The 27,883-nt window shown below is 43.4% G+C and overlaps 1 protein-coding gene across 8 annotated transcripts in view; it reads left to right on the top strand.

The window, feature by feature from the left end:
* STON2 (stonin 2) overlaps window positions 1-27,883 on the top strand; it is a 151,488-nt gene that overhangs the window by 79,300 nt on the left and 44,305 nt on the right. For 5 of the 8 annotated variants that reach the window (XM_047795245.1, XM_047795242.1, XM_047795243.1 and 2 more), the window contains one exon: window positions 14,421-14,591. The exons of the other annotated variants lie outside the window; for them this stretch is intronic. In XM_047795245.1, the coding sequence (XP_047651201.1) occupies window positions 14,421-14,591 (171 nt within the window). The remainder of the gene's footprint in view (window positions 1-14,420; window positions 14,592-27,883) is intronic. 8 annotated transcript variants of the gene reach the window in all.

Below are 27,883 nucleotides of genomic sequence, written 5' to 3'. Positions count from 1 at the left end.
AATTTTATTACATTTATAGTTGTAACTTTGACAATATTGATTCTTTTTTTTGCTTTTCTTTTTTTTTTTTTTTTTGCTTTTTAGGGCCACAGCCATGGCATATGGAGGTTCCCAGGCTAGGGATAGAATCTGAGCTACAACTGCCAACCTACGCCATAGCCATAGCAATGCCAGATCTGAGCCATGTCTGCGACCTACACCACAGCTCACGGCAATGCTGGATCCTTAACCCACTGAGCGAGGCCAGGGATCGAACCCGCAACCTCATGGTTCCTAGTCGAATTCACTTCTGCTGTGCCACAATGGGAACTCCTGATTCTTCTAATCCAAGAGCTTGGTATGTCTGTCTGTTTTTAATCATCTTCAATTTCTTTCATATTTTTCAGAGTACAGATTTTTGCCTTTTAGGTAATTTATTCCTGGTATTTTATTATTATTATTATTATTATTTGTCTTTTTTAGGGCCATACATGTGGCATGTGGAGGTTCCCAGGCTAGGGGTCAAACTGGAGCTGTAGCTGCTGGCGTGCACCACAGCCACAGTGACAACAGATCTGAGCCATGTCTTCGACCTACACCACAGTTCATGGCAATGCCGGATCCTTAACTCACTGAGTGAGGCCAAGGATTGAACTTGCGTCCTCATGGATCTAGTCAGATTCGTTTCCACTGAGCCACTATGGGAACTCCTATTCCTAGCTATTTTATTCTTTTTGATATGTTGGTAAATGGGTTTGTTTCCTTCATTTCTCTTCTTGATACTTCACTGTTAGTGTATAGAAATGCAACAGATTTCTATGTATTAATTTTGCTTCCCCTCATATTGACATTTTTAATGACTTTCCTCAGGTTTCACTTCCATTCTCATGTAAATTTTAGCAGGACTGACACCATAGTAAATCTAAGAATATTATTTATGAAACTTGCAGAACCTATAGCCATAGTCTGAATTCCTGGTCTTCCTTTAATTTAGAATTTTTTTCTCACTTAGTCTCACCTGTATCTCCCTTATACATTCAGGCTTTTTCACATGGCAGCATGACTAATAGTCTAGCTGAGTTCATAGAACCCAAGTTAAATACAGCTCTTAAGAGGTAAAGCAGTGGACATTCTTCACCCAGCATCTTTCTCACCTGTTTCATCTATCTCTCCACACCATCTCTGTACATCTTGTTAGATGGAAATGACGAGAAGTGTTTGGGGTGAGAAGGGACATGATTAGGGTTTGTGTTGAGACCTCTTCCCCCTCCTTTTTTCTTTTCTTCCTCCTCATTCCTTCTCTCTTCTTTTTTCCTTTCCTTTCCATTAACACACAACTGGTTATTGGATGGTGGCTTGGAGAGTATCTCTGGTCAGAGTTCATGTCGAGAATGGGTCACCATTGTTATTACTGACTCTTGTAACTAAAATCAGCAGCATGTCTTTATTCAGAAGGGTCACTTGGCTCCCTTGATGGTGCGCCAGCGGCGTGTGGGATGTTCCCGCCCCTCCTTCTGCATTATTTCTGCCTTAGGCTTACCAGTGGTTCCTTGCGCCAGCCTTGCTTGCAAAAGTAACATCAGCCAGAGTGCTTCAGATCCAGAAAAGAAGATGTGTCTCTTTTTCCTCCAAGGTACCCGGGGAGAGTATTTTGGTAAAGCTGGCTAAGAACTGGAAATAGAGAGGAAGACACGAAGAGCTTGCTTGAGGCCTAGAATGCTAGCTGTTGGTCCTCAGAATAAAATAGGCCTTCAGACTAATAATTTAGAGATTCTAGAAACTTGGTCAGGGTTTTCATCTTGGAGTTCCCTTCATGGCTCAGCGGTTAATGATCATGACTAGGATCCATGAGAATGCAGGTTTGATCCCTGTCTTTGCTCAGTGGGTTAAGGATCAGGCATTGTTGTGAGCTGTGGTGTAGGTCGCAGACGCAGTTTGGATCCTGCATTGCTGTGGTGTAGACTGGCAGCTGTAGCTCCTATTTGATCCCTAGCCTGGGAACTTCCATATGCTGTGGGTGCAGCCCTAAAAAAAAAAAAAAAATTTCGTCTTAATTATTTTCAAGCTCAATGACGAACTTAGTACATTACCCAAGCCCCTTGTTTTGAAAGTTCCATAGTATGTGGTGGATTTGAATTGTGACTTAGTATTTAGATAAATGAAATGAAGGAAAAAGTGGTCAGGGCAGACAAAATGAGCAGATTCAACAAATCTATTATTTCCCTTCTTCTTCATAAGTGCTTCTTAGACTCACACTCGCAGCAGAGAGGAAGTGGGTATTAGATTTGGCCAATTACTAATGCCCTGAAAGTGGCACAGTGACTTCCTGAAGGCTAGTTTGATGGACTCTTACCTGACCTTTCAGTGTCAGGGTCACCTCTGGCCTCACTGCCACGCTTGAACCTTAATATCCATTCTCCTGGGCCTTGCTTGAGAGTCCTAAGAGCCCCAGGTGCTGTGAAGTGCCTTTCTCATTGACAGACTTCTTGGCTTTAGAACAGAAACTTTGACAAAACTGTATTTTACCATCTGCTTCCAAGAGGAAGAAAGGGAAGCAGTTTGGTAATAGGTATACAAACCAGCTCTTTTCTTTGGACAGAAATTTGAATATCATATGTGAATACACAGTGATCCTCTGCCTTTTGAATGGCAAATGGACTTCCTGACACATGTGAGAAACTGTAGCTCTAAAATTTGTTCAAACCTAGAAAATGAGAGTATATTGATACCAAGCAGCTCAATATAATGGAATATGAAGAACTGAGCATCACTGGGGATCAGAGGGGGTGGTTTGCCGAGGTTCCAAGTGAAGCTTGAGACCTCAGTACAACAGTCACTGCCTGAAGAATGCACTCTCTAGAGAGGCAGCCCATTCCATGCTGAAGTGATGTTTGCTGCCTACCCACTAGTCCTTTGGCAACTAACTGCCTGGTTTGAACACTGGCTTCCATATTTATTAGCAGTTGGACTTTGTACAAGACACTTAACTTTTCTGAGCTTCAGTTTCTTCATCTACAAAATTAGAATGATCATGGTAATAATTTCATAGGTTTGATGAGAAGATGAATGAAAAACATATTTAATGGTTTTAGAAAAATACCTGATATTATAGGCGTGCTTAATAGATGTCAGCTCTTCCAGTATAATAATAATTATTCTTATTACCACCATGTCTTGGATCTATAAAGGATAGATCCATTCTTTTCCCTATTTGAGAAGAATCAAACACCCTCGGTTGTAGAAACAGTGTACTTGTGAGCTGTTTACTTGAACAGTTTTACAGCTCAGCTTAGTTCTACAAAGATGACAAGAGAAGTTCAAGGCCCTAAGGTAGGTTTAATATACTCAAGTCCATTTGGAGATCTCAACAGTAAAATATTTTTAATGTAAATAATGATGACTTCTTTCCTGGAAAATATATCCCCAGAAGAGAGGTTTTAAAGGGTATAAATAAAATAAATCTAACAAGGAAATGGTTTGGTATTCTTTGCTGGATTGAAAAGTAGTGCTTGCTTATGATTTATACAAAGTACTTACATTTTGTGTGTGTGTGTGATTTATGTGCTAGAATCTTAGATATTTTAGAGCGTGAATGTGACTTTTCTAGACCTATCTCAGCTCTGCAAAGCAAGCTGGCTAGCCTCATTTGCTAATAGATGGTATGAGACAAATATGCCCATTACTTTGAGACCACTGGGGACCTGGCCTTAGTGCTGTCTGTTGCAGCAGCCCAGGGAGAGCCATGACCTCCACCAACCCTGCCCCTCCCAGTGTGGTGACATGGAGTACCTTCCACAGGAGTTTGGTTTTGACAGGCCCAGGGGGGCTGGGAGAAATCCAGCCACCTACTCTAAGGGGGGTTATAACCCCACAAACATGTTTACAATCCGTTTTATTGCTGACTTTTGGTTTCAAAGGAGGATCTGCTGTGTTGTTTGAGAATCAAAATCAATGTCTCCCAGACAGCCGTGGAGTTTGTTCCCGGGACAATGACAGGCCAAGTCTTCATTAAGCTATTGAGGAATGAAGGGGTGGGGGCTCCCCTTCCCCTCTCACTGTGGCTGCCAGCAGTCAGGCGGGGATGTGTGGGCTCCTGGGAGCCTTTTGTTTGGTTTCTATGGCTCTAACCTCAATTAGCCGCTCTGTGTGGAGAGGAGGGAGGATGCAGCTTTTAACCCTCCTTCAGCAGCTTCAACAAGGTTCTCTTTTTCTCCTCTGCCCAAGGACACAGATATGCACAGCTTTATGGACTCATTTCAGGGTCTCTGGTCAAAGTTCATTGCTCATATCAATGGATGCAATAGGGGAGAAAAAGGGCTCGGAACCAATAGCTTTACTTAATACCATTCTCTCCCTGTCCTCCCAATAGTGTTGAACTGTGTTCATGCAGAAAATCTCTGCTGGAGTCACTGAGGTGGGAGATCCATCCTGGCTCTGCTCTTTCTAGGCAGTTTCCCAACCACTGAAACAGGGGCTGGTACTACCCGTAGAGCCCCTGAATGGAATAGAGGAGCAGGTATAAAGGATTTAGCACAGGGTCTGGCACATAGTGCTCCTCTGCACATTTCCAAAGATATCTGGGGCTAAATTATCCTCGTTGCTTCCAGCAAGCATTCAGAGCATCTGTGCAGTCATGGAGGAACAATAAAATTCCAAAAGCCACCAAGAAGGCTTTTATTAGTTTTAGTCTTCCAGTGTAGTACACATGCCAGTGTGCATGCATGCACGCATGCACGCACATGTAAACACCTGTGCACACACACATTTGTTTCCCAGGTGCTGATGCCTCACCGGTGGCTTTCTTGGTCCACTCGCATGTTTTGCCCTATGGTCTTGGTGGTGCCATTTCAGGGCAAACCAATAGGAAATGAACAAGCAGACCCTAAATGTGAGCAGAACTCTTAGTCACAGTCTCTTCTGCTTCCTTCTTGCCGAACATAATCACTAGGCAGCTTTTTAATGACTTGTTTTCCAGAAAGGTCCAGAGAAGTCTTTTTCTTTGTCCAGTCTGTAGGGCCAGCTCACCCTGGGGCATGGTGGGCTTTTGAGTAGGCGCTAACAGATGGTGTGAAAGGAGGTAATCCCTGCCCTACAGGAGCTAATCTGGGAAAATAAACCTAGTGCACTTTGAAATAATTAGCCACCAATTAAGTGCTAAATTGTGTGCTGCCGACTCAGTGTTGGAGGGCAGTGTGGGTGAGGGTAAATTGGAGGGCAGCCACCTGTCTTCCTAGGTACCTGGTGCTGTGCCTTCAGTAATGTGGGGGCAGAGAATATATATGTGTGTGTAGAGTATGTGTGTGTATATATATATATATATATATATATATATATATATATATATATATACATACACACACATACTACACATGCACCCATAGCAGCTTTTCCCACACCTTTTTTTTTTCTTTTTTTGGCTGTGCCCGAGGCCCATGGAAGTTCCCAGGCCAGGGATCAAATCTGAGTCGCATCTGTTACCTGTGCTACAATTGCAGCAATGCTGGATCCTTAACCTGCTGCGCTGGCCTGGGGATCAAACCTGCGCCACCACAGAGACAATGCCAGATCCTTAACACTGTGCCACAGCAGGAACTCCCCAACATCTTTAAAAAAATTAGATCAGAGTTTTAACTATTTCATTATAAAGCATTATTATTAAAATTAAAAAACAGTTGGAGGGTGGGAGGAACCATTCCTAATCCCACATCCCTAACACAACTAATTTATCAAAAACTGGAGCGCATTCTTAGTCTCTCCAATGTCCAGCCCGGTGCCTGGTGCGCAAAGGGGCCTCAGTGAATATTTGCAAATGGCCACACTGCTAGTTACTATAACAAATATCCAATCAAGGGCTTTATGAAGGCTGCCAGACCAGTACCTCTCGCAGCCAGGTTCTCTACTGCATTATCATCTTGACTTCTTCTCGCAGTGTGAGGTGGGTGGTAGGGGTGGCTCAGCATGGTTAGGCAACTAGAGGAGTGCTTAGCAGCTTCCCCATTAACCATCAAGCTTTCCTGAGATATGGTAAGGATAGAGGCTGGTGCCTACATAGAATGCTGGGTGGTATTAAAGCTCCTCCTTTACCCTGTGGAAGAGGAGAGCAGTGTTTCTTCTGCCAAACTGCACAAAGAGCATTCTCATTCCTAAAGTATCAGTGCCAACAAGTTCTGTGGCTTCTGCCTACCTGCTTTTCAGGTAAAGCAGGCTCACCTGTTGGTACTTGCACAGCTTTGAATAGTCAGTCATGGGCCTAGTTGATGTAAGATGAACCATAGCTGATTAAAGTTCTCCTGCCCAGGACCCCGTCCCCTCTCCTTTCCTCTCTTAACCCAGAGAACAGTTTCAGCCACAAGCAGGCTGATTGGTCCGTACCTTTTGTCTGGGTTCACTGGATGCATTTGTTTCCTAGAGCTGCTGAAACAAGTTACCACATGCTGGGTGGCCTGAAAACAAGAGAAGTTCATTCTTTCATAGTTCAGGAGGCTAGAAATCCTGGGTCAATATCTCATGAGGACCATGCTCCTTCAAAAGGCTTCAGGAAAGAATGCTTTCTAGCGTCTACTAGTTTCTGGTGGTTACTGGCAATCCTTGGCATTTCTTGGTTTATGGCAGCACAACTCCAGTCTCTGAGTCCATCTTCACCTGGTCCTCCCTGTGTACCTCTGACTCCCTATCTCTTATAAGAACCTCGGTGATATAGAGCCCACTCTAATCCAGTATGACCTCATCTTTCACAGATTACATTTGCAAAGACTTTATTTCTGAATGAGGTCACAGTCAGAGGTTCTGGGCGTTAGGACTTCAGCCTACCTTTTTGGAAGATATAGTTGAACCCAGGACACCAGCAGAGGCTTCAGTGCACCCCAGAACACGTCAGAGGTAATGAGAGTACCGATTTATCATTCCTACAGAGAAAATTGACGTCTCATGTCTCTGGTGATGGTGGTTGGGTTGATCCTGATCCCCTCCCTTGCCCCAACCCTGTGGGTTACCAATGGTACTTACTTTCAAAATAGCCAACTGGGATGCAAATTAACTTGGAACAAATAATGTCCTTTTCCAGTCCTTTCTATGATTAAGAATACATTCATAAGCAGAGACTTTGTTTTGTTTACTACTGTAGCCTCAGCATCTTGAAATATTAAAGCCATCATCAGCTTGGGACGAAGTAAACCCAACAGCCCTTTGTTTATTCACCTAGCATTTATTGAGCAACTGCTGTTGGCCCGGCACTGTGCTGGCATATGGGAGACAGTGCTGAAACTAGTAGTAACTACAGTTTATTGAGCATCTACTCTTTTTTGGACACTGGAACAGGCTCTTTGTATACTTTGTCATGAATCCTCACAAACTCCATAAAGTAGATATTATTTATACTTATGTTATAGATGAGAAAACCAGGGATAAGAATGTTAAACCTTTGACCCAAGTCATGGAGCTTACAAGTGAATCAAGTTTGAATTCAAATGATGTGCTGTGAACCGCCCTTCTCTACCTTTGGAGTGAAGACTTCTGGATAATGTTTTCCAGTTGTTTTCCCCAGAAATCTAATTAAGTTGTTGTTGTTGTTTTAACTAAATCATCTTTTCAGTATGATATATTTTAATAAAAAGTAACTGATATCTAACATAATACCTCCAGGCCAAAAGCAAAGTGGGAAATATATGCTTTCATTTCAGGCAGATATACAAACCTTTAATAATAATAGCATCCCCATTGATACATGAAGAAGTTATGGGAGAAAAATCACCATTTTCCACCCCCTAGGAAGTAATACCTAGGCGCTGATTCTCAATGGCTGCTAAGTGCATAAAACCAGAGCTAATCTGTATGCATTGCCTCCTGACAGAAGTGTACAAAACTACCTATCAATTAACTATTCTATCCAAAAGTCAAATATAAACTTATTAAGCCTCTAGACCTAACTATGAATTCACAGGAGATACAGGGGGCAGAGGAACTTATTAAATCACAGCATCATCAAAATGTGGAACAATTTGTATGACAAAAGGACCAGGTTCTTTAACAAATAGATTGCAAGGAAAAAATAAAAATGGAAAAAGAACTTTTATATTAAAAAAGACAGCATTTACCAACTAATTGCAGGATTGATTTGAATAAAGTGCAAAAAAAACCTTTGAGCCATTTGAGAAATTTTAATACTGACTAGATAATGGATACTATTAAGTAATTACAATTTATTTTTGGATGTAATATTTTGGTTAGGTTCACAAATAAAATCCTTATCTTTTGGAGGTATGTGCAGAAATGTTTTGGGGTAAAATGATATGACATTGGGAACCTGCCTCAAAATAATGCAGAGTGGGTAGGGATACACATGAAATAATTTTTTTTTTTTTTTACAGCCTCAGGTATAGCATATGGAAGTTCCCAGGCTAGGGGTCAAATCAGAGCTGCAGCTGCCAGCCTACGCCACAGCCACAGTGAAAGGGATCCAAGCCGCATCTACAACCTACACTGAAACTTGTGGCAGAGCCGAATCCTTAACCCACCGAGCCAGGCCGGGGATCAAACCTGCATCCTCATGGATACTATGTTGGATTCTTAACCCACCGAGCCTCAACGGGAGCTCCATGCACTGATAATTATTGAAGCTGGTGTTATATACGTGGAGGTTTGTTGAACCTTTCACTCTACTTTTAGATATGTTTGAAATTTTCCATAACAAAAAAATTAAAAAGTTTCATAATTATGCTAAAACAAAGTAGTTCAGAAGGTCTGATAAAACAAGAGGAATGAAGGAAAAAATCCATGTTCACATGAAAATGAGCTGGTCCATTTTCTATTGGAATTATGTTCACTTACTAGCTAGTGTTCTGATGGACCTATTCTGGGAACACTAGCTGAGGAGGCCATGGGCTGGGGGGTCCTGAACTGCAGAACTTAGTTCCTTTTTAAAGTTATTATGTTCTACCACTGACACAGCGAGCTAACAGCAGTGATGGTCATTCACTACCTGATATTCATGTTGGCACCTGGAACTCTGCCATTTACAAAACGTTTTACATACTTTTAGTTAATCTTCAATCACAGCCTGGTGACGTAGATGATATTATTCTCACTGGAGAGACCAGGAGGCTCAAGTTCTAGCTGTGACTTGACCAGAGCAGACGTAGCAGAGCTGGGACCCAAGCCCTCTCTCAGATGGTGGCGTCAAAAGCACTGCTGTGCCTTCCTGACTCCTGACTGCAGAGCAGCCAAAGCAGGCATTTATGTCTTAAACATGTGCCTGGGTCAGAGCAGGGCTGAACTGCCTATGCCAGATGTAGACTTCTTTCTGGATGGACAATCGTTGCTGAATGTAACTGAGAATAAGAAGCAGTGCATTGGAGGGAGTTCCCATTGTGGCTTAGCAGGTTAAGGATCTGACATCGTTTCTGTGAGGATGGGAGTTTGATCCCTGGCCTCGCACAGTGGGTTAATGATATGGTGTTGCCTCAAGCTACGGCGTAGGTCGCAGATCTGGCTTGGATCCAGCATGGCTGTGGCTGTGGCGCAGGCTAACAGCTGAAGCTCTGATTTAACCCCAGCCTGGGAACTTCCATATGCTGCAAGTGTGGCCATAACAAGAAAGGAAAAGAAAAGGGAAGAAAACAATGCATTGGATGTGAAGATTATGCTAAATTAGAGGGCAGCACAGGGAACAAATACTTCCTCTAATGAATAAGCTCTTACCATCTTCTAGGTGTTGTGCTGAAAGTTGTTGTCTAGCACTGGAGTGGGAGTCTAAGCAGAGGAGGGAAAGAGTTAGGGTCTCTGTCCTTTTTTTTTTTTTTAATGGCCTTAGAGTTAAATGCATAGCACCCAATCAACTGCAACCACATTAAGAGAAGGTGGGGTCTCTCCTCTTCCTTCTTTCAGGTGGCCCCTCTGTGACTTACCTCATCTTCAAGGCTTTCCCTGTTGAGGAAGCAGGCCAAGGGACGAAAAGGGGGGAATTGGCAGGAGGATCAGTATAAGCGTGGGTACCTCAAATGAACCTAAGGCCCTGAGTAATGTTCCAAACTGTAGAGACGCTTCTGCAACTATGTGGGGGGAACAAACCCAGTGGGTGGACTGATGTTGAAGGCCTGTGATTTTCCCAGGAAAATATATTGAGAGAGTAAGAAGATTTTTTTTTTGTCTTTTTGCTATTTCTTGGGCCGCTCCCGCGGCATATGGAGGTTCCCAGGCTAGGGGTCGAATCAGAGCTGTAGCCACTGGCCTACACCAGAGCCACAGCAACGCGGGATCCAAGCCGCATCTGCAACCTACACCACAGCCCACGGCAATGCCGGATCGTTAACCCACTGAGCAAGGGCAGGGATCGAACCCGCAACCTCATGGTTCCTAGTCGGATTCATTAACCACTGCACCACGACGGGAACTCCAGTAAGAAGATATTGATTCCCATTATCCCTAGACAGTTTTTCGAAGAAATGAGTCCGTTAAATCATTTCTCAAATGACCTTTTAAAGTCTAAGGAGGCTGGGAAAGCTATTTCTAATTAAATATTTGATGCCTGTGCTAGCTTTCCAACTAATATTTTGTCAGATTTGTGATGTAGCAGGTTCTGGGTGAGACCCTTATGCAATCATATGAAGTTCAAATGTACGTATGTTTAAAAATTGTTTCATGACTGAGACAGTGTAACAAGATATGTGCCCAGAAGAGACCTACACATTTTCTGGGTGTTATTTCATTGATCAGTGAAAAAAGTAAGATTATAGGGGCTGATTTCTCAAAATCTCTCAGTCATGGAACATCATTCTCTTTTAAATAAGATTTGTTGTATCTTTATTTTTACAAGGTCTTATTTCAACAGGAATCTATAGGAAGATAGGAAGCCAAGGTTAGGTTTTGAAACAAAATCCCCAATTGCAACATTATTCTGAAGGGAAAACAGGACCTGCTTTCTAGTGTCCCTATGAGAAATGCCTTGTGTCAAAGACTGACAGACGTCATGTTTACTGTGTTGATGGAACTTCAAGCAGTACTTGTTGTCTGCCGGGTGCTCAGTCTCAGATGGCTCTCTCAATATGGAAATGGGATTAATAAGAATAGCATGGGCTTCATAAGAGTAAGCCTTCATCAAATTGATAAGTACAAAGCGTTAAAAAAAAAGTGTGGTGGCTGAGATGTCATTATCATCATTGTTACCGATCTTCACAACAACTGGTGGGTGGATTAAGTCCTAGGAAGCCCTCCATCCTGTACACAAGTGTCAAGTGTAGAGGTTAGACAGAGCTGGGAAGGGAAGCCAGGTGTTCTGACATTGATTCACAAAGCATACTGTGACCCACATAGGGGACCCTTTAGTAAAGCAGTAATGCCATGTTATAGACCTACCTTTTACTTTTTTTGGACTCTAACTTGGCCTTAGCAATTCTACATGCTGATATGGAAAATCCCAAGTACATTGTTAAGTTTTAAGAAAGTGCCAGTTAACACATCATGGTTATAGTTTAATTGTGGTTGTGTTATTTTTAAAAGGTTTCTACATATGCCTTACACACATAAACATTTCTGAAGCAGATACCTAAGAAATTTCTAAGAGTGGTTACCTCTGGGGAATGGGACTGGGTGTTGGAACAGATAGATTTTTACTCTTTATTTTATATCCTGATATACTGTTTGAAAATTCTTGTCCTGAAATCTTATAAGTTTAAAAAAATTTGTAAAACAACAGCAACAAAAAAGGAAGGCGTGTTCATCCATTCAGGCTGCTATAACAAAATACCACAGACAGGATGACTTGTACACAAGAGAAATTGATTTCTCATAGTTCTGGAGGCTGGAAGTCTGGGGAGATCAGGTAAGGAAGGGTCTTCTTTTGAGTCATAGACTTCTTGTTGTATCCTCACCTGGTGGAAGGGCTCCTTTGTTTTGGGGTTTTTTTGTTTTGTTTTGTTTTGTTTTTGCTTTTTAGGGCCGTGCCTGCAGCATATGGAGATTCCCAGGCTTGGGGTTGAATTGGAGCTGTAGTTGCCAGCCTATATACCACAGCTACAGGAACCTGAGATCCAAGCCACAGCTGCAACCTACACCACAGCTCATGGCAATGCTGCTTCCTTAACCCACTGATCGAACCCACAACCTCATGGTTCCTAGTTGGCTTCCTTTCCGCTGCACCACAACGGGAACTCCGGAAGGGCTCCTCTGTAAGAACACTAATCCCATCCAGGAGGGCTGTACCCATACAACCTAATCACCCCCAAGGCTTTAACTCCTAATACCATCACATTGGGCATTGGATTCCAGCCTGTGAATTTGGGGAGGACATAAACATTCAGGTCATAGCAGAAGGGGAGAAAAGGACAACAGTAACCCATCTCTGTAAGTGTTTCCCAAACCCAGAAGATCTTCTCCCAAGTAGAAATCCTTTGGGAAGGGAAACATGACACTAAGTCCTGAGCTGGGAGATACACAATATATAAGCATATTAAAGGTTATGAGGAGCTATAGTAAAGAAACTTGTACAACACTTTTTTTTTTACTTTTATTATGTCTATTAATGTCCTGCAGAATTACATTTCATGACACATCAATTTTGGAAATGGTATAAAAATTTAAGAAGAGGTAACTTAGGTTTTGGTCAATTGTAAATGGAAGAAAGGTCTTTCTTCAGGAATGGTGGGAGAGGTGCCTGGTAGGTGGTAAGGTGCAACAGTGTGAGGTCTTAGATCCAAGTAAACCTGGGTCCAGATTCTGGGTTTTCCATTCACGAGCTGCCTGAGTTCTAGTTAGGTTACCTAATTTCTGTGACTCAGTGTGCTAATCTGGGAAAGAAGAAGGATGATACCTCCTTTCTGAGGATGTTTTCAAGAATAAATGAGATTGGAGTTCCTATTGTGGCTCAGGAGGTTAAAAACCCAACACAGTGTCCATGAGGATGCAGGCTTGATCCCTGGCCGCATTCAGTAGGTTAAGAATCCGGCGTTGCTGTGAGCTGCAGGGTAGGTCACAGATGTGGCTCAGCTGTGGCTGAGACCAGCAGCTGCGGCTTAATTTTTTTTTTTTTTTTAATCTTTTTGCCTTTTCTAGGGCTTCTCCCACGGCACATGGAGATTCCCAGGCTAGGGGTCGAATTGGAGCTGTAGCCACTGGCCTATGCCAGGGTCACAGCAACACGGGATCCAAGCCACATCTGTGACCTACACCACACACAGGTCGAGGCAACGCCAGATCCTTAAGCCACTGTTCAAGGCCAGGGATCGAACCCACAACCTCATGGTTCCTAGTCAGATTTGTTAATCACTGCGCCAGGACGGGAACTCCCAGCTGTGGCTTAAATTTGATCCTTGGCCTGGGAACTTCCATATGCTTCAGGTGCAGCCCTAAAATGACAAAGAATGAAAAAAACAAAACCCCCACAAACCCATGCCACAGCAGTGACAACGCTGAATCCTTAACTCACTGAGCCACCAGGGATCTCTAATAGGTGTTAGTTGTCCTCACTCTTCTCCATCTCTGTCTCCTACTGTAATACTGATGTGACTTTATTCATGAACACGACATTGAACAAAACAAATTACTGAAGGATCCTTCCATTTATGTAAAACTTTATTGCAGAATTTATCAAAGGCCACACTATCAGGTAACAAATTTTTGCATTTTCTATGTGAATCCATTTCTAAAATCTTGATTTTCTTTTTTTTTTTTTTTTTTTTTAAGGCTGCACCCACGGCATATGGTGGTTCCCAGGGTAGGGGTTGAGTCTGAGCTATAGTCCCTGGCCTACACCACAGCCACAGCAACGCAGGATCCGAGCCATGTCTGCAACCTACACTACAGCTCACGGCAATGCTGGATCCTTAACCCACTGAGCAAGGCCAGGGATCGAACTCGCAACCTCATGGTTCCTAGTCGGATTCATTCCCACTGCGCCATGACAGGAACTCCAATCTTTTTTTTTTTTTTTTTTTCCATCTTGATTTTTTCAGATACCTATGTCAAGAATGTGCCTCTTATACAGGGCAAGGAATCTTGTTTCTCTGAAACTTAGAGCCTAAAAGATAGAGAAATTTATTCTCTAAATCACATCTGGGTTCGTTTGCTCTGGGCCATTTCAGGCCCCGGTACCAAGGTTGCCCCTTAGTCTCATTTTCTGTGCCAGTATTAGTGCTCAAACACAGTGGAAACAAATTTCAGGGTTAAATGTAAAAGTATGTGCACTAAAGCATTGCCTTTTCAAAGTAACCTTTGCACTGAGCTCTTGGAATCTGATTTCCAAGTGTTATTTGCCTCCCCAAAGTACCCAGGCTTGTATAGATTGAGTTTAAAGTTCAGGAAGTATTAACAAAAGGAATCAGAAGCAAGATCTCTGAAGAATCTCCCTGTCTGCGCCTGGCCTCTCCCTCCTCCTGGGTGTGCCCGCCCTGCCTGGGAAGGCCTGTGAGTAACCTGCACATTTTTTTTTCATCTTGGCCCTTCCCACCCAGACGAGAGGACGAAGTGGCAGACAGGCAGGCAGACGGCGGTGAGTCCTGTTCAAGCATGCACGGAGCATACCTCTACCTGCACCCACGGCCTGGACCCCTCACCACCCTCAGCCCACCCCAGGAGAAGCCAGAGCCCCAGCAAGGGTCTGGAGGGGGCCTCTGCCCCCAGTGGTAAGAGCTGCCAGCCGCGGGACCCTTCATTTTCTTTGCTTTGGTGTTAGCTTTTCCATTGTGTTTAGGTGGGAGAGTTTCTGATAGAAATTTGAAGGTATTTTGCTTGGTTGATTGGCCAGTTCTCAGCGGTCCCAAGACAAAGACGTGCCTTTTCCCAGCAGGGTTTATTAGAACTTGTAATCTGATAGCCTGCCCTTGAGCAAAATTTAACATTCTAATTACCTCTGGTTAGGATAGTTTACCTTTTGGCCCCATAGGAAAAAAACAAATAGGTTTTGGAGAAGGAAGAGTGCTAAGTATTGTGGGCATTTTAATACATAGGCACATCTGACTAATTGAAAAGTGGCTTAACTGCTACCATAGCTTTAAAATAGGCCAAGATGGCATTGTGTCCCAAAACAAAACTAGCAAACCAGAAAACTCTAAAAGATTTCAGTGTTGAATGAAAGAGGCCGGTAGAAGGGTTTGCGTCAAAGAGTTAAAGGATAAGTTGGTCTCATTAAATATATATGAACATAGAAGTACTGAATTAAATCCATGGTGCTCTGGGAAGAAAGAAGTCAGATGCTCAATGTGGGATTCATGTGGTATTTAAGGGAGAAAACTAAGACCTTTGTATGGTGTGGGGAGAATTCTTTGAGGGGAGAGTCGGAAGGCAAATGGAGGAGGCTGGGAAGCAGGTTTTTTGCATGGAGCTGGTGCCAAGGACTTCTCCCTCGATTGCCGTGGGTGAGAGAAGTAATTCAGAGTAATCAAGCGCTGCATTGTTAACAGGCTTCTGAGTTGCAAATATTTATTCTAAACACAAGCCGTTGATTGCACTGGCATGGGAGGGAAAAAAACTGCTGCCTCTGGGTCCTGGCCTCGAGCAAACTTTACTACCTAAGGAGATTTCGAGAAAAATGTTTCAGGCAAGACAGCATTTGTGTGTGTCACGTGAATTTAGTAGCACACTAGTAGAGTATATTTGAGACAGCCCTATTCTTTTAACAGCCATGAGGAATTACATTGTGATTACATTAGAGTGAGAAGATGATGAGCTCAGGGATTTTGTAGGAGAAAGAATGGCATGGGAAACTGCAATAGAAATTGCCCAAACTGGCCACTTACTAGACACACGTGACAGTTTGGCTGGTGCCCAAGTGTCTGCAAAGGCAGCCTCACTTCTTCCTCCGCATCACTGTATAGGCAGCTGGAGGGGTCTCTACAAGGATGAACCTGTACTTCACATGTCTAGATTGTTAAGGCAGCAGTAAGTAGCCCTGAGAAGGACTGTACCAAGAAGGCTATGAAGTCACTGCGTGTGTGTCCCTCTGTGTGTGTTAAAGTGGGAAGGGGCTCCGGCCGGGTGAACATCCCCTTCTTGGATGGCATGCCCCTCTTCTAAGTTTCAGGAAAGTACAGGATGGCTTTTGCTGAATAGGAATCAGTAATTCTTCATCATTGTCATTATCAGTGTTCCTATGGTGATAATGCCGGTAGTTTGCTTTCTTACAGCTCTGGATTCCCCTTGGCTAATTAATTAATCAAAAGCATAGATTGACTGCGGCCCAATCAGCCAGCCAGCTCATTAGACGATCTGAGAATACCACTTATTTTGTTGTCAAGTGAGCAGGAGATGGGGGTGGGAACCATTATGATGACTTTACCTAGAGATTTGAAGTTTAAATTTGTGATTAAAAGACAAACAGTGCCACTGCAGGCCACCCATGGAGTTAATAGCCCTGATAGCCATTCTGGCTCCCTTAGGCACCTGCGCGTCTGATGCTGAGCATTAGAGAATGAAAACATCACCATTCTTCCTAAAACTCCTCTCCTGGATCCAGCTCTTTAGAATACAGTTTTGAAGAGTGTGGGCAACGTTTTTTCCTGTAGAGGGTCTGTTCTACTACTTTTCAGAACTTACTAGAATTTCTTCATAAAATAAAATTGAGTGCAATGTGTCATCTTTATGTTGAATTTATCATTTCTTTTGATTTCACTGTGTTTTTCATCCACTCCTGTCCCTTAGCCCTGGAAGTTATGGAAACTGGCTGTATTAAATGGGAAACAAACCGTGTACTCGAGACAGCCTTGCATTTGAGCAGCACCTGCTTTCTCTTGCGTGCTCTCCAAAGAAACTTCAGACACTACCTAGCCCTGGTATCTTGTCTACCATGCTTCGCTTTCTGGGTTTTGCAGTTCTTTTCTCTACCACTTCTTGCTGTCCCAGCCCTCACAAGTAGATGCTTAGAGAATTTGAGTGGAGCTAACCGGAAGGTCACGGTGATTTTTCTAAAATACAGAAAGCGGCACCTTAGTTGTAAGGATGCTAATAACTGCTGCTGCCTCACAGCCAGGCTACATCTGTCTTAGGGCTGGGGTCAGGGAAAATGTGGTGGATTCTACCACTGTAGTTTAGTGCATTTCTGTAATGGTCACAGTTAGGGCAAGGGGAGTGGAATGAAGAGGGCTGAGCCAGCAGCTGGTGGCTAAAATATAATTAGCCTTAGTCTGTAATCATCAGTGAGTTCCAGTTTCCTGCTCTGCAAGGCTCTCTGCTGCTCTTGTGTGTTCTCTTTTCTGTGATATTTCTTCTGCGTTGCTGTTCCTCATGGTAATGCGGTGGGATCCTTTGGAGGATGTAGCCCTGCTGACCGTTCAAGCACATTTCATTTGTGGGCACATCCTAAGCCAGGAAAAGACATCACAGAGAAACTTGGCCTGAACAAATCCTCATAAGGATGGCATGTCATCCACATCATCTTTAAAAACCTCAGAGGATATAATAATTGGGCTGAGAGTAAATAGATTTTGCTTTAGTTTCAGACCAAGATCTTGAGGATTAAGGTGTGTGTGTGTGTGTGTGTGTGTGTGTGTGTGCACGTGTGTGCATGCAGGCAAGAGTAGAAATGAGGACTATCAGGTGAAACTTCAACCTGAGGATTTTATAATTTTGTGAGATGAGTGCAAAAACTTTGGCCCACACTTAGAAATCGCATTTGGCTGGAGCCGCGATATTTTTCTCCCATTCAGTTATGCAATAAATTGCTAGCAGAAATGGCCCCAATTATTTCCCTCTTTGAATCTAGTCCCTTGTGGTAGGATTTTGTAGCTTCTCTTATCAAGAAGTGGCATCTGTTTCCCTCGCCCTTGAATCTGTGCTTGGCCTCATAACTTCCTTTGGCCGATAGGATGGGCAGAAGTAAAGGTGTGCTCGTGCACTTGTCCTAAGAGGCCTCTCACGCTTCTGCTTGCTCCTCGGAATCCAGCCCAGTCAACATAAGGATACTCCTGGACTCACCTGCTGTGGTCCAGAGACCCTTGTCACCCCAGCTGATAGTGATCTTGTATCAGACATAAGAGCAAAGCAATCCTAGACCAGCCAGCTGACCTCAGACACGAGTGGGTCCAGACTTATCCAGATCCAGACTCATGAGCAGTAAATTAGTGCTTATTGTTTTAAGTTACTGAGTGCTGGAATGGTTTATTATGCTAACATAATGGATACATGTGGCCATCTGGAAATAGTCCTTTTATTTCCACCTTGTTCACTTTTGGGTCTGTTAATGTCATCGCAAATGCTTAGTGCAGCTCAACACAGGAGATTTAATCATTGGAAGGAGAGGTTCTATTAGGTGGGGAAGGGGGGTCCCAATTCTTATGATTATAAGCATTACTTTGAGACCTTTGAGATACCTGGGCTTGTGCTGGATTATTCAGCTAAATATCTGTAGTTAGACACTAGGAATCTGGGAATTCCTGTTGTGGCACAGCAGAAACAAATCTGACTAGGAACCATGAGGTTGTGGGTTCGATCCCTGGCCTCACTCAGTGGATTGAGGATCTGGGGTTGCTGTGAGCTGTGGTGTAGGTTGCAGATGCGGCTTGCTCCCAGATGTGGCTCGGATCTGGCATTGCTGTGGCTGTGGCCTAGGCTGGCAGCCGTAGCTCCGATTAGACCCCTAGCCTGGGAACCTCCATGTGCTGCGGGTGTGGCCCTAAAAAAAAAAAGAAAGAAAGAAAGAAAGAAAGAAAGAAAGAAAGAAAGGAAAAAAGAAAGAAAGAAAGAAAGAAGGAAACTGGAAATCTGTAATTTAGAAAGCTCTGGTGACTGGTGAAGATTGAAAACCAAAAATCCAATAGTGTCATCAATCCCTTTCATTACTGAAAGACGTTATAATGCTAGTTCACCTATACTTAGGCCAAGAATACTCAGGTGGTTCAGAGTTCACTACTCACTGCCAGATGCATAAGTAAACTTTATAATCACCTTTGAGCAAAAGTACATTGATCTTAGATGGGAAAAAAAAATTCGCAGGTGCTAACTGATGATGGCTGGAATTGTGTGTTGTTTATCATTGCATCCCCTGGAATTTAGAACATGGTATGGACTCAGTGAATAAATTTTGGGCCTTGGGGATGTAATAGGACCCTGCTTTGAGGACCTTGTGGTCTAATGAGGGGAGGGTATCAGAGATCCATTACTTATTATGTATTAAGAAAGCAAAGCAAACAATGTTTTTTAAACTCACAAACTACAGATTAATTTTTACTATGGTGGATGTATCTGTTCTTTGTTGATACACTAATGTTGCTTTAAAAGCAACCACAAAAATCTCAGTGGTATATGACAGTATGCTTTTATTAACCCCCATGACTGTAGGTTGGGGTGGGGAGAATCAGCTGATTTGGGCTGGGCTTGCCTGGGGGTGGCTTTACTCCACCTGTCCCTCATCCCGCCCACCCCCGCACCCTCCCAGAGCTGGCTTAGGCATGTTCTTCCTCTTTTGATGGAAGAGATACAAGAGCACAAGCCACAGTGAGCAAACTCAGTTCAACTTTTCAGTCTTCTGGTTGTGTCATTAAACTGTTAACATTCTGTTCGCCAAAAAAATCATGTGGCCAAGTTCATTGTCAAAGGGCAGGAAAATATATGTTTGCAGGGAGGAACTGCAAAGTCCTATGGCAAAGGGCATGGATACTGAGTGGGGTGAAGAATTAGGGCTATTAAATAGAAACTTCCATAGTGGAGGAGGGGCATGTGAGGGGGCGTTGTACTTTTTCCTACTTAGAAAAGCTGGTGAAGTCATAGCTGGATTCCAGAATAACCTAGAGGCAGAAAGTCTCCATCTTCTGGAACTAGCTGGTTCCTTGTAATGTGGAAGTGAGCTCTGGACTCTATTACTTTGATCTAGCCTGTGGTATTATAAAGGAAAAAGGATTCCTGCAATTACTTTAAACTTGATAGGTATAGAGACGGCGCTAGAGTTCTGACAAAATGCTTCTATTTCCATTCTTGTTCTATCCGCCAAAATGTTAAGGGTAGGGGTCCCTGGGCTTGGTTGTGAATTTCCAGGATGGGCATTCTTTGGGTGGAGTCTTTACCTTCCCTCCCTCCCTCCTTTCTTTCTTTCCTTCCTTCCCTCCCTCCCTCCCTTTCTCTTTCTCCCTTCCCTCCCCTTCCCTGCTCTCTTCTTCCTTCCCTTCCTTCCTTCCTTCAGCTATACCTGTGGCATATGGAAGTTCCTGGGCCAGGGGTCAAATCAGAGCTACAGCTGCAGGCCTAGGCCACAGCTAGGGCAACACTGAACCTGAGCCACGTCTTTGACCTACACCTCAGCTTGTGCAATGCCAGATCCTTAACCCACTGAGTAAGGACAGGGACTGAACCCACATCCTCACAGAGACAACGTCAGGTTCTTAACCTGCTGAGCCACAAGTGGAACTCCTGGAGTCATTACTTTAGATCGCACCACATCCCTTCGCTGTCATCACTTTTTTCTCAGGCAAAAGAAACACATTTCCATGCAGTCTAAACACTTGGGTCCTTTTCCTTTTTGACTGAAATGAAAATGCCCAGTGTAAAAATTTTGAGGATTTCTTCCCTGCCCCCCACCCCCCGGCCATGCTCACGGCATGTGGAAGTTCCCAGGCCAGGGATGGAGCCTGCACCGTGGCAACAACCGTAGCCACCCACAGTGACAACACTGGATCCCCAACCTGATGTGCTACAAGACAACTCCTCGAGTTAGGTTTTATTTGGGGGCCCTACTGAGGACTATAGCCTGGGAGACTGCCTCTCAGTTCTGAGGAACTACTCTGAAGAGGTAAGGGAGGAGACAGGATATATATGAATTTTTTGGCTGGAAAAAAACTTGTAGTCCAATAGTAAAAGATTACTGCTACTCACAAGGAACAGACATCTTAGGTTAATGACTTTAGTGCTTTTGTATTTATGTGAAGATGCAAGAATCTGGGGGCATTGACATTTTTCCTTAAATATGCATCTTAACTATTTCCAGGCTGGTATATCCAAAGCACAGAATGCTTGCTATTTTTCTCCATGCTGAATTCCCCTCAGGGTGCACTGTCAGTTGATGACTACAGTGGCCAATGACTTGCTCCTCGAGGAACTGGAATGGCAGGCAACATTCTTTTCTTTACATCCCAAACCCTACCCCAGCAAAGCAGTGGCTAAAAGAGATTTGGGTAAATAATCCCTCCAGGATGACCCCACGTTCCCAGATGTGTTTTGTGAAAGGCTGTGCCTCTGGGTAAGACAGGAAGCCAGTGTTGTAAAAGACGATTGGCAGAAACCTGTTTTACAGCATTAGTAAGAATAATGATGGAGTACTTTATTTCAGGCATTGTTGTTGATCCGTTCTGTGCCTTTGTATCAAATTTACTTCTGAGAAACTGAGGTATAAAGGTTTATGTAACTTCCTTGAGACCACATCTAAGCCAACTGAGATTAGTAACCTGTCTTCTTGGTTTTTCAGCTTTTGCTTGGCAATCCGATCGATGCTACCTTGTTTCCCAAAATGCATAAGAGGATATCGTTACCTACTGTGTTTATCCTCCTAAGAAACCCTGCCCTCCTAGTATTTATGAGCCATGGGAAACAAGGAAGTCTATCAGGAAGGAATTTAATAACATGAGATTTCCACACCACAATGTTAGGGAAAGTAAGCTGGATTATAAGTCATTTTTAAATTGTATTTCCTGAGGTTTCTTCATTATTCTCTTGACCGCAGAAATGAATTGGGATGAGGACTGTTTAGAAGTCCTCCCAGGGTCCTCAGGACTGCTTCTTTTGTGTACTTTCTGAGCCTTCACCTGCTCCTTCTGTTCCCTGGTGACTGTTCAGCAGTTGTTTGCAATGGTTCTCCGACAAACAATGCTATTTCTATTTTATGCAGAAAACTGATTTGATTAAACAGCTCAATTAAACTAATGCTTTGTAGGAGGCATGATGTGATTGGAGTATGCATTTCTAGTGGTATTTTTGTCAAATTAACACATGCAAGCAGTCAAATAGTCACAATGGTCCTGAATACATAGGGTCTGCTGCAACTAATGTACAGGTTGGTTATCCTGGATAGGCTGTCTCCATTCTGGTGACGGCTTTGTTGAAAACCTCACGTGTCTTCCAGGTAATACTGATACTGTGTAGTATATTTTTATTTGAGCAGTGATTTAATATCCTATCCTTTTTCATGCTTAATATCAAGGGCCATGTCTGCATCATGTGCTGCTGAAAACCTAGGAACGACCACAACAGGATCTAAACAAATAGCTATTGTGTGAATGAATGAGTGAATGAATGTTAAGACTATAATTTTCAGCTGCTTAGGAAAACTTAGGATTCTTTCCAGATGTTTCTGCTCCTAAAAAGGGACAGTGAAGGGTTAATAGTGTCTTTGGAAGCTGGTGGGATTTGGATAGAGATCTCTGCAAAGCTGCCAGAATCACATTCTTTCTGCTACTATAGCAACAGGTTGAGAATTCTGAGGGCATTGTCGCCTGCCTACGTTGGAGATGCTTATGTGCAGGCAACTTCATTGTCTGGGGGACAACTGTTTTTTTCTGGGGTGTTTCAATGAAGCAGCTTCTTTGCAGAGACAAAGGGGCCAACACAAAGCAGGGGCTAAGAATCATGGAAAGGCAGAGAGAGATCTTGTTTTGATTGGAGGGACATTTCTAATCTTTTGTCCCCTAAAGAGGTATAAGGGGGGCAATGAATTGAGGTTGAATCCGTGGTCAGCAGAATCTTTTTCTCCCTTCTTAATGAGACCTCTCTACTGAAGGATGGCCCCACGCTGTAACATCTGGGAAACTTTCCCTTACTATCATTGCTTAGGAACAGAATGATAGTTAATCTTTCTGATAATTGCTCACGCTTATCCCTAAGTTTGGAGATGCTAGAATGGACCAGGCTGAGGGTTTTTCCCTCTGCATTTACTAGCCCTTCTAATCAGCTCTGTACCTGCATTTTTCACTGAGAGGAAAGATAAGCTGTGAAAGAGAAGTGGAGTGTTAGTTGTTATTTGGTGTCATGGTGTCACCGAGAGGAAAGAAAATAGGGAAGCTGCTGAGAAAGGGGCTTAGGTGGGATTGACCTCCTAGGTAGCTTCATGAGCACTTCAAAACTGTCCCGCCTGTCACTGAGGGCTGCCGTTTCATCTCAGGGGTGGTGATGATCAGAGTTTAAAGCTAATCGTAGTTCTTGCTGGGCTTATGGGTGAAATCCCTAGACCTTAAATGTCATTTTGGATTGGTTTATCACACTGCCACACTGCTACCATCACTTCTTATTTTCACTTTGCTTGCAGGTGGGGAAATCTGCTTTGCTCACTTTGTTCCCAGTTTATAAAAACACATTTTGGTCAAAAATACCTTGCATGTTATCATGCCATTCTTCAGAAACAGCCCTGTGCTTTTTTATTAAAAGTCCAATATTTAAAACCTTTTATTCCCACTACATACCATTTGCATATGGGATATGCCCTTGATCTTTATGTTTCAGAGTCCCATCCGCCACTGCCTTTAAGTCCATTGTGGCCACTGAAACTGCTATTCTTGTTGCTGTGCAGCCCACATTGTGCTCCAAGGAGCTTTGGGCTGGGAGCCAGAACCCTGGGGTCTAGTCCTAGCTGGGCCTTGAGTAGCTCATATGGGGATTTTAATTCTGTTACATGTATAATGCAAGATTTGGATGGCATTTCTGAGATTCCTTTTAAGTCTCTCCCACACACACAAAAAGAGGTACTATAGGAGTTTCCTGATGGCTCAGTGGTTAAGGACCTGGCATGGTCACTGCTGTGGCTCTGGTCACTACAGGTTTGATCCCCCACCTGGAGACTTCTCAATGCCATGGGTGCATCGGGAAAAAAAAAAAGGTAATCCAATTGTTTTAGTTATTTATTTGTTTATTTATTTATTTATTTTGCTTTTTAGGGCCGCACCTGTGGGATATGGAAGTTCCCAGGTTAGGGGTCCGATTGGAGCTACACCCACCAGCCTACTCCAGAGCCACAGCAATGTGAGATCCGAGCTGCATCTGTGACCTACACCACAGTTTGTGGCAATGCTGGATCCTTAACCCACTGAGTGAGGCCAGGGATGACACCTGCATCCTCATGGATCCTAGTCAGGTTCGTTAACCACTGAGCCACGATGGGAACTCTGGTAGTCCAATTGTTTTAAAAGTAGATAGGTTATTTGCTTTGTTGAATGTCTTATAATTTGTAACTCCTTTAACTCCTACTCATACTTCAGATTTCTGTTTCAGTGTCACTTCCTCAAGGAGGCCTACCCTGACCCCTGGCCTAGGTCAGGACCTAGGCATTTGTTCCCTGAGAAGGATTTCTTTTATTTCATCACACTTATCACAGTTTGTAATTATCTATTTGTTGTGGGTTTTTTTTTTTTTTCCCCTTTGCAATTAGTCTGCTCTTTCATCATGAGTCTGAGGGCTCTGTGAGGCAAGCACCCCATCTGTTTTGTTCACCATTGGTCCTGCCTAGAGAAACCCTTCAGTAAACACCTGTGTGGCTGATGGTGCTCCATTAGGCTCTCTGGAGGGTGCAAGGTGATTCTATTATAGTCTCTGCCTTCAGGAGCTTCAGATTTACTCTCCTGGACCCTCTCTTCTGTCATCCACTTCACACCCAAATATGCTGCAAGAAATAAAAATGAAACAAAAAAACTCTAGGTTCTTGGCTTGATCTAATCATTCGATAAGTTTTATTTTCCTTCATTGGATCGATTTGCCTCTTGTGTCAGAATCCATGAAATGAGGCAAGGCCCTGGAAGGATATTTTAAAAGATAGTTTAGAGAATGGAAATGGTGGACAAAAAAAGAAGGAAAGAAAGAGAGAGGGGGAGGGAGAAGGAGATGAGGAGGAGAAAGAGGAGGCAGAGACAAGCAGAGCAGTGGAAACGTGGGCTGTGTCTTTTTAATTAATTTGCTTATAAGTGTTCTATTTTCATCGCCAGACTTCACAAACAAAGACATGTTTCTTAAACAGAATTCTTACCTAAAGTGTTGGGTTTGCTACCAAAACGTGATGACAAATACACGAAAAGTTGACTGAACTGCAGACATTTCTTTCCCTTAAAAACCAGAAAGGTACTAATTTTCAAAAGGATTGGCAGGCTCCTGTAAACCAGTAGTTATGATCAATACAGGCCAATGAATGAAGAAAGCAGAGCTAGCCATTACATGATTAAACTGCTAGAGGCAATTTGATTTTAAACTGCAAGCCCAGTCTAGATGACGCCAGGAGGAAAGAGCTGGAATTCCTTAGGTTGGAGGTGTGATGGATGTTCCTCAGCCAGGTGTTGGAGGCGTGGGGGGGGAGGGGGAGATTGAATTAGAAGATAACAACTCCTTTTAGTCTAAGTGAATTTGCAATTTGCAGGAGAAGCATCTTAGGGGAGTGTTATTAATTAAGTTTTGGTAGAAAGCATGAAATCTGTAGCTTCAAAAAGTCAAAGCAGCCTCCATTTACCTGGAGAACAGGTATCAAGAGAGAGTATGGGCAGGTGAGACAGGTTAAGTTTCTCTTCAGATTCTCTCCCTAGAGTTCAGCTTTAATGGCAAAGGACAGCCTTTCCCTGAATGGTCGTATACCCATAGACACAGAGGGTGTCAGTAGCCTGCCTTTATGCTTGGTCCAGTTGGGAGCTTAAACCCCAGCCAGACTGTATTTCCCAAAGCCATTTCAGGAAGAGAAGAATGACTAAAACAATCACATAATCTCTCTCCTTTATGCGGAGGAAGGAATGTTAGCCAAGAATGCAAGGTGTGCCTGTGGGCTTTGTGCCTATACTGCATAAATCCTGCGCGCGCGCGCACACACACACACACACACACACACACACACACACACACACGTCCATTTTGCTTGTTCACTTACTTAGGTGGAAACAATATGATATGTCTTGTTGGCCAAAGACCAGGAAATAACTGTATTGGTAAAAAGCAGCCAAACCATAAAGCTCATGTGTCTCACTGGGCAATGCCAGTTAACTACTCCTTCATTTACACACAACAAAGATAATCTGTGGGGATGTGGTGCTTTCCTCTCTGATGTCCCTGGCTAACTGGAAGAACCAGAGAACGTCAGCTAAACACAGACTCTTGGTTTCCTAGGGAGTTACCTTTTTCTAGAGCTGTCAGGAACAAATAACACTTTAACAAAACTCTTCTCGAAGCAAATCCCTTTGTTTTCAGTTTCAGTGTTTTCGGCCTTTTAAATCTCAGCTTTGCCGCTTCCTCACTGGACACTTTGGGCATGTACTCTCTGTGCCCTGTTTTCTTGCTCTTTATGTGCTTTAATCATAGTATCTCCCTCACAGGAGTTTTATGAGGAGTGAATCAACGTTTAGTTTAGGTCAACTAAAAAACATTTTTCACAGTGCTTGGCACGTAGTATGAATTTTAAAATTAGTCTTTTTAATACCATAAGGAGATATTTCCGCCTTTTCTCCTTTGCCCCTCTGAATTTAGAAACACCGCTTGACACTGGCACTTCTCAGCACCAGGGTTTATTCCAGTGTTGGGGGAGGAGAGGAGAGCAGTGCAGAGAGGGTTGGGCAGGGATGGGAGAGGTGGAGGCTCTGCTCTGTCCTATTCCATCCCTTTTTCCATATGCCATTCTACTTCTGCTGGGTATATAACTAGGGGCAATACAAAAAGGAATACAAATTCAGCTCTATAATCCAGGAGGTGGTCATCTGAGTTCTAGGCTCATTTTCTTCTGTTTCCCTGAGTCCTTTATATGCACTTGCCATTCAGCCCAAATCATGGACTAATGCCCAACACAGAACAGGCACTCTATGGGCATCAATGGGACCAGTTGCCTTGATCAAGGAAGGCACAGGTAGTCATCAAGCCATTTGGTGTTCAGAGGAAAACATTTTATAAAGAAGCTAAAGAGCAGGAGTTCCCGTTGTGGCTCAGTGGTAACAAATCCAACTCGTATCCATGATGACGTGGCTTCAATCCCTGGCCTTGCTCAGTGGGTTAAGGATCCAGCATTGCCGGAAGCTGCAGTGTAGGTTGCAGACATGGCTCGGATCCAGCTTTGCTGTGGGTGTGATGTAGGCCACCAGCTACAGTTCCAATTTGACCTCTAGCCTAGGAACTTCCATCTGCCACAAGTGCAGCCCTAAAAAGACAAGAAAAGAAGGGAGTTCCTGTCATGGCTCAGTGGTTAACGACTCTGACTAGGAACCATGAGGTTGCGGGTTCAATCCCTGGCCTTGCTCAGTGGGTTAAGGATCCAGCATTGCCGTGAGCTGTGGTGTAGGTCGCAGACGCGGCTCGGATCCTGCGTTGCTGTGGCTGTGGTGTAGGCCAGTGGCTATAGCTCCGATTAGATCTCTAGCGTGGGAACCTCCATATGCCACGGGAGCGGCCCAAGAAATGGCAAAAAGACAAAAAAGAAGAAAAGGTCAAGAATCAGATATCCGGAGCCATTCAATCTCTTAGGACTTTCAGACTTGAGAGGAAAGGATGTGAATTACTGGACCAGGAAAAAAGACACAGGGGAAAGGAAACATGAGATTTCCTGTTCATCTCCACTGTGGAAGAGTATCTGTGTGATTTGGTTGAGTAGAATGGGCAGGACCCTAAGCTTCTATAGCCCTAGTTTCTGGACCTACAAAATAAGGGTGATAATCAAATATTTAATGAGATTAATACAAATATATATATATATTTACACATATACACACACACACATACCCATACAGCACCTGACTTTAAGGCCTGGCCTATAGTAAGTACTCAATAAGTGTTAGCCATGATTAGCTCACGAATAACACCTGGTTACTCAGCTATTTCAAGGCCAATCCTGCGTAACGTAAACTTCACCACCTGCCCCTGAGGCTGCCATTACTCACCTGTTGACCACAATGAGCGGGGAGGCACTGTATTCCTCTGCAGCTCTGGTTAGTCTGGACAGTTTGTAAGTTGGAATTAAATGACACATTTTGAGGGCTTAAAGATATTTTTCTAT

The sequence above is a fragment of the Phacochoerus africanus genome, chromosome 9 (genome assembly GCF_016906955.1).
Source record: "Phacochoerus africanus isolate WHEZ1 chromosome 9, ROS_Pafr_v1, whole genome shotgun sequence".
Lineage (NCBI taxonomy): Eukaryota > Metazoa > Chordata > Mammalia > Artiodactyla > Suidae > Phacochoerus > Phacochoerus africanus.
This window is presented reverse-complemented; position numbering and strand designations above follow the sequence as displayed.